The following is a 7,892-nucleotide window of genomic DNA, read 5'->3' as shown; positions in this document are numbered from 1 at the left end:
TAGGAGGCGGCACCTGTGACTCAAGGAGTAGGGCGCTGGTCCCACTGTCCAATGTGAGGCCGTTCAAACCTGGCCTTGGCCAAAAACTGCAAAAAAAAAAAAAAAAAGAAAGAAAGAAAAGAAAGGAGAGAATTGATAGGTACAGTAGTGTTTTAGCCATCTTGTTTTTCAAAGGTCCAGTGCATATTTTTAATCCTTTCATCATTGTAACAGTTAATTTTTGTTGAATAAATTCTGGATGAGTTTACTTTGGTGGTAGACCTTTGTGCTGGTCACTATGGAAAATGGGTCTGAGTATTTCCTGGAGAGCTGGTGTAGTTATGGCAAATTTCCTCAACATGTGGATTTCAGTAAAGTATTTGATTTCTCTATCACAAACAAAATTCAGTTTAGCTGAATACAAGATCCTGGGCTGAAAGTTGTTTTATTTTAAAAGGTTGGGCATCCTCTTCTGGTTTGAAAAGTTTTAGCTGACAGATCTGCAGTCATCCTAATATTTTTCCCTTTGTGGGAATGCTTTCCTTAGGTCTAGAAGCTTACAGGATTTTCTCTTTCATATTAACTTTGGCAAAGTTAACTACAATGTGTTTAGGAGATGCTTTATTTGGATTGAGTCATGCTGGGATTCTGAAACTATCTACTATCTGAATTTCTGTATCTCCTGCAATGCTTGGGAAATTCTCCTCCATAATATCTTGGAGCAGAGGATCTGTGCCTTTAGGACCATCATCTTTTCCTTCAGGAATCCCTAAAATTTGGAAAATTCCATCCCTATAATTCAGATGTTTGATCTTTTGGAATGATCCCACAACTCTCTCAGGGAATTTTCTGTTCTTGTTTTCCATTTTTCTTCCTATTTGAATACTTGGGATCATTCAAAAGCCTTGTCTTCAATTTCTGAGATCCTTTTTCTGCCCACTCAACTCTATTGCTGAGGGACTCTACTGTATTTTGAAACTCCTCAAATAACTTTTTCACTTCCTTGAGCTCTGCTATATCTTTTTTCATTATTTCCATATTCTTGGTGACTTTGTCCTTGAATTCATTAATTTCTGGAGACAGCTTTTCCTCTATTCTGTTCATCTTATTTGGCATCCATATTCTGAATTCTATTACTGACAATTCAGCTATTTGTCTATGAATGGCATCTTCTGTTGTATCTCTTTGTCATTCCCTGAGGGCATCTGTGAAAACTCTGCAACTAACATTATACCTAGTGGTGATAAACTAAAATTCTAAGATTTAGAGCAAGGGAAAGATGTTTGCCTTATACTCCCATTTAGTATTACAGTGGAATTCCCAATTAGTGCAATAAGGCAAGATAAAAGAAATCAACTGTCATAAAAATTTCAAAGAAACCACTAAAATTATCCCGACAGGTGACATATCTGCATTTTCTTAATGCTCAAGAATCTACCAGAAATAGAATTTGTAATGAACTTAGCAAAGTGGCAAGATACAAGTCCAAATTCTAAAAATGAATCATATTTTATATACTAGTAGCCAACAGTTGAAAATGAAAAGTAAAAAATATATACAACAAATATAAAAACACAAAATGGACAGGCTTACAGTTAATGAAAGACATACAGTGCCACTACAATGAAAACTATAAAATATTTTCTAGAGAACTTAAGGAAAATTTAAATAAATACAGAATTTTACCTTCTTTGCAAAATGGAAGCCATAATATTATTAAGATGTCCATTTGTCCCAAATTGATCCATAGGTTTAATGCAATTTCTATCAAAATTTTAGAAGACTCTTTCTTTTGTAAACATTCACAAATTGCTTGTAAATTTTAAATGGAAATGCAGAGAACCTATAATAGACAACACAAATTTGGTAAGGAATTATGTAAGATGATTTGTGCTACTTGATTTAAAAATATACATCCATTGTAATTAAGACCATGTGTACTAGCTTTAATTTAAGACATATAAATCAAAGGAATAAGAACTAGAATGCAGAACTAGATCCACTCTTACATAGTCAATTGATTTTTTATAAAGGCTCCAATTATTTTAATAAAAATAGATAATATTTTCAACAAATGATCCTGAAAACACTGAATATTCATTTGAAAGCAATGAATCTTGATCCCCATAAACTGGCAAAAAATTAATTTGAAATGATCACCAACCTAAACATAAAAGACAGATATAAATTCTAAAGAAAATATAGGAGACCTTGAGATATGCAATAATTTCTATGTGAAAATTAAAAAAATGTACTAACCATCGAAGGAAATATTGATGTCACCAAAATTATAATTGTCTGCTCTTCAGAAGAAACCATGAAAAATTTGAAAAAGAAGAGCAAGGCTGGGGGGGGGGGTTTCAAAATACCTTTATCCAACAAATGACTTGATAAAGGAATCTATAAAGCTCAAAAATAGGAAATAAACTTTTGAAATAAAAATTGAGAAAAGGATTTGGACAGACACTTCACACAAAATGTTTAAATTCTTAATAAGCATGTGAAGATGTTCAATATCATTAGGTCAGAAAACTGCAAATTAAACCCACAATGATATGTCTTACTACATACCTACTACATTGCTTAAAAATAAAAATACTAAATACTAAGTAGTGGCAATGATGTGGGGCAATTGAAGTTCTCATAGATGGCTGATGAGAGTGTAAAATGTCAGAACCACTTCTGATAATAGTTTGACAGTTTCTTGTGAGGTTAAATACACATTTACTATACTACCCAGCAATCACATGCAAATACTTACCCAAAGAAAAAAAAAGCCAATGTACAGAAAACTCGTATGTGAATATTCATAGCAGTTCTCTTCTTAGTAACCAATAGTAACCAATTTTTAACATAAGCATTTTATTGTTGCCTAAAAAGTTTACTCCTCGCAATATGTTTTTAGACACACATCTTTATTTTAAAAGGTAAAATTTTTTTAGTAGTTTGTTGTCTATTTTTTCAGAATCTCTAACATAATAATAATATAACTGCAACCATAATCTGAGAAGGGTTTAATCCAAATTTCTAAAATATTTAAGAAATTGAAACAACTCAATAGCAAGCAAAGAAATAATACAGTTTAAAAATAGCAAAAGACCTGAATAGACATTTCTCAAAAGAAGAAAAACAAATGGCCAACAGATATATAAAAAAAGTTTGATATCACTAATCATTAGAAGAATGCAAAATTAAAACTGCAATGAGGTATAAATTTGCACTTCTTAGAATGTTTGTTTGTTTGTTTCGAGACAGAGTCTCACTTTTTTGCCCTTGATAGAGTGCCCCAGCATTGTAACTCACAGCAACTTTAAACTCTTGGACTCAAGTGATTCTCTTGCCTCAGCCTCCTGAGTAGCTGGAACTACAGGCCCTAGCCACAATGCCTGGCTAATTTTAGAGACAGTCTTGTTCTTGCTCAGGCTGGTCTGGAACCCCTGAGATTAGGCAATCCACTCACCTCAGACGCTCAGAGTTCTAGGATTACAGGCATGAGCTACTACACCCGGACCTATAATATTTTTTATCAAAAAGACATAAGATAACAAGTGTCACCAAGGATGAGGAGAAAAGAGAAGACTATTGGCAGAAAAGTAAATTTGTACAGCCATTATGAAAAACAGTATGGAGGTTTCTCAAAATATTTGAAATAGAACTATGGTTTGAGCCAACAATTCCAGTTCTGGGCATAGGTACAAAGGGAATGAAATCAGTATGCTGAAATGTATCTGCATGCCCATGTTCTTTGCAGCATTATTCACAAGCCAAGATATGGAATCAACATTAAGAGTTTGTTAATGGATAAATGGATGACAAAAATGTGGTGTATGTACACGGTAGAATATTATTCAGTCTTAAAAACAGAAGGAAATTCTGTCATTTGCAATGCAATGCCACAGCATGAATGAACTTGAAGGACATTAAGCCCAGTGAAATAAGCCAGGCACAGAAAGAAAAATAGAGGAAGATCTCACTTGCATGCGGAATCTAAAAATGTCATTCTCATAAAGAATAGAAAGATGGTTACCAGAGACTGGAGGTGAGGGCAAGAGAGTGAGAGAGATGGAGAAAGGAGAAATGTTGATCAAAGGGTACAACATTTCAATTAGATTAAAGAAATAAGTTTTAGTGATTCATTGCTCTGCATGGTAACCACAGTTGTTAATAATATATTTCAATATATGTGTATTTCAAAATTGCTAAAAGAATAGATTGTAATGGTCTCATCACAAAAAATTTGATAAGTTGGTAAGTTGATGGATATGTTAATTAGCTTGACTGACTCTTTCTACAAAGTATACGTATATCAAAGCTTCACAGTGTACCCTATAAACATATATAATAATTATTAGTCAATTTAAAAAGAGATAAGTATTTGAGATAATGGAAATGTTAATGAGCTTGATGGAATTGTTCCACAATGTGTATATCTACATTAAAATATTACACTATACCCCATAAATATATACAGTTTTTTAAAAGAAATAATAAAGAACCTCTCATTGGATTATATGGCCTTTTAAAATGACAAGATCACAAAAATATTTAGTGGTAGACATTTTATTGTTTCTAGGCCATAACATGAATCTTGTATGATTAAATTATTAGCTTTAATGTTATATGTAAACAAGAAAATCCTATGCTTTATGCACAGAATAAAATATACAATTTATATTCTCCTTTTTCCAGATATGTTTTATTCCTAAAGATCACTTATATGAAGCTTTTAAGCGTTTCTGTCCTGTCATTGAACATAAAATGTGGCTAAAACTTGGACTTGGTATTACTGCCAGAAAAATCAGGCAACACTTGTCTTATGAGGTAATAGCTCTCTGTATAATTTTTGTTTCTCTCTGAATAGAATTGCATGAAAATATTATTAGAAAATGACTATTTATGAATTTATATTCAACTTTATAAAGAAATAATAGACTATGCAATGGTATTTTGTTATAGGACTGGAACTACAAGATGCAATTGAAGCTCTCTAATGTTTTTGTAAGAGATATACCAAAGAGCACCAAAACTAGTATCTATGATGAAACTGTAACCTATGTTATCCTTATACATGGAGCTGTAGAAGATTGTCAATTACGAAAAATTTATAAGGCACCCTTCTTAATTCCTATAACGTGCCATCAGGTAAAGAAATGTTGATTCACGTCTTTAGGTCAATATGCTATATCTCCAAAATGTATTAACAAAAAAAATTATCACAATAATCTTAAGCTTTCCACCTTTCAATCCTCCCCCTTTCTTGATCACTTTTTTAAACACTCATCCATACCCGCACCACACACATTTTACCAAGCTCACTGATTGCTTTGGCCCTTGGTACCCTAAGTAGAATCTATTCCCATAGGCATTGGCCTATGAAGCAGGCCAATTTATACATTTTATTTTTGCCAGTTATACATAGTAAAAGAGAACCTGTTAATTTATTTTACACATTGCAGAAGGGCAGTATCAACAGTACTCTAGAAAGGTCCTGTCAGATCCATGACAAATTGAGTAACAATAGTGTTTCCATAGCTGCTTTGAAAGTTAATGTAAAAGTGGAGATTTTCATACTGTTAATTAAATTCCCCTGCCAATCAAAAATGAGAACCAGCACCATGTAAATAAGAAGAAAGACTGTATATACGTATGTGTGTGAGAGTGTTATGTGTGTGCATTTGCATGAGTTTTGGGCGAGAATAAGAGAGACACATATTAAAAAAGGATTAGGCTCAGCACCCATAGCACAGTGGTTATGGCACCAGCCACATACACCAGAGCTGGTGGGTTCGAACCCAGCCCAGGCCAACTAAACAACTGCAATAGAAAAATAGCCAGGCGTTGTGGCAGGCGCCTATAGTCCCACCTACTTGGGAGGCTAAGGCAACAGAATCTCTTGAGTCCAAGAGTTTGAGGTTGCTGTGAGCTATGATGTGATGGGCACTCTACCAAGGGCAATATGGTAAGACTCTTTCTCAAAAAAAAAAGAAAAGAAATCATCAAGAGACATGTCAAATATAGCTATGGAAAGTAAATTGGAAAGAGACCAAGAGTCAATTAAATTAGGCTTAAATGTTTTTATCTATTTTAAGCAATTAATATATGATGGAAACAATGCTAGATGCTGAAGTGATAAAGACAAATGAGATTTACAAGTTATCTCTCAACCTCAAGAGATCTCTCAACCAAGTGGAAAGAAATGGATATGTAAATATATATATATATATTTAATGGATATATAAATGCATATGTAAATATTATATTTATACACATATATAAATTTTAGTAATTTATTTGCACTTTTGATCAACAATTCTTTTACACTTTTAAATTTTCAGATTAATATGAGTATACAAATATTTAGGTTACATTATTGTCATTTCTGAGGTAAAGTTCAAGTTGTTGTTGAGCCCTTCATCCAGGGGGCATGCTGAAAACCCTCACACTGTGCACATTAGGTGAAAACCTGCTAATAACCCTCCATTCTCTCCTTTTCCCCCGTCTCTTTTCTTCCCTCTCTCTGCTAGACTATACTCATGGTTTTATTTCTTGTGGGCATGCAATTGTTTATATATTAGTTTCATAATAGAATTGAGTACATTGGATACTTTTTTCCCATTCTTGTGATGCTTTATTAAGGAGAATGTGTTTCAACTCCATCCAGGTAAATACAAAAGATGTAAAGTCTCTGTCTTTTCTTATGGTTGAATAGTACTCTGTGGTGTACATATACCACAGTTTGTTAATCCAGTCATGGTTTTCTGGACACTTGAGTTGCTTCCACATCTTGGCAATGTGAATTGAGCTGTGGTGAACATTCTAGTGCAAATGTCCTTGTGGTAAAATGGTATTTTTTCTTCTGGGTAGATACCAAGTAATGGAATTACAGGATCAACTTTTAGTTCTTAGAGAATTCTCCATACTTCTTTCCATAGAGGTTGTATTAGTTTGCAATCCCACCAGCAGTGTAAAAATGTTCCCTTCTCTTCACATCCACGCCACCACTTGCAGTTTCAAGATTTTGTGATATGAGCTAATCTCACTGGAGTTAGGTGAGAATCTCAGAGTGATTCTGATTTGCATTTTGATGATTAGGGATGATGAGCATTTTTTCCTCTTGATACAGAAGGGCTGCAGAAGTTTCTTTTGAAGTCTCTTCCCCACTTATAAATGGGGTTGTTTGCTTTTGTACTGTTGATTAATTGAGTTCACTGGAGACTCTATTTATAGACCCTTTGTCAAATGCATAGCATGCAAATATCTTCTCCCATTCTGTGGGTTTGCTTTACCCTTAGTTGTGCAGAAGCTTTTTAACTTGATCTGGTCCCATTGATATATTTTTGGTGTGCTGCAATTGCTTTCTTCATAAAACCTATGGGTCTTCTTCATTAAATCTTTTCCCAAGTCAATTTGTCAAGAGTTTTCTTCACACTTTCTTCTAGGATTATTATTTTTCTGTGTCTTAAATTTAAATCTTTTATCGAGTGAGAGTCAGTTTTTGTCAGTGATGAAATGTATGGACTGTTGAATTTCAGTCTTCTATATGTGGCTAACCAGTTATCACACCATTTATTAAATAGGGATTATTTTCCCCAGTGCATAATTTTGTTTGGTTTATCAAGGATCCGGTGGCTATGTTGCTGGGTTCATCTCTAGGTTCCATAGATCTACAGATACGTAAATACATTAATGAAATGTTTACCGCTATGATGAAATACTTACAAGGTAGATATAGGACACAAGGAAAAAGTGAGATTGGGCTTGGAAAGAAACCCAAGGTGAAAAGCAGTCACAAGAAAATTTTCTAAGTGGACCTTACCGGCACTGGGAAGACGCCCTATGACAAGAAGTAAAACATTTTTAACTGTGGTGTTCTTTATTTTTTTTTAATTAAATGATAACTGTGTACATTAATG

The 7,892-nt window shown here is 33.6% G+C and overlaps 1 protein-coding gene across 1 annotated transcript in view; it reads left to right on the top strand.

Moving 5' to 3' along the window:
• Positions 1-7,892, top strand: part of SLC9C1 (solute carrier family 9 member C1) — a 95,084-nt gene that overhangs the window by 79,326 nt on the left and 7,866 nt on the right. Inside the window, exons 22-23 of the mRNA XM_023517858.1 lie at positions 4,669-4,800; positions 4,936-5,121. Coding sequence (XP_023373626.1) covers positions 4,669-4,800; positions 4,936-5,121 — 318 coding nt within the window. The remainder of the gene's footprint in view (positions 1-4,668; positions 4,801-4,935; positions 5,122-7,892) is intronic.

This window comes from Otolemur garnettii, unplaced genomic scaffold (genome assembly GCF_000181295.1).
Source record: "Otolemur garnettii isolate 467f Iridium unplaced genomic scaffold, OtoGar3 scaffold00122, whole genome shotgun sequence".
In the NCBI taxonomy this organism is placed as follows: domain Eukaryota; kingdom Metazoa; phylum Chordata; class Mammalia; order Primates; family Galagidae; genus Otolemur; species Otolemur garnettii.
The sequence above is the reverse complement of the archived record's forward strand: the minus strand, read 5'-3'. Positions and strand labels throughout refer to the sequence as shown.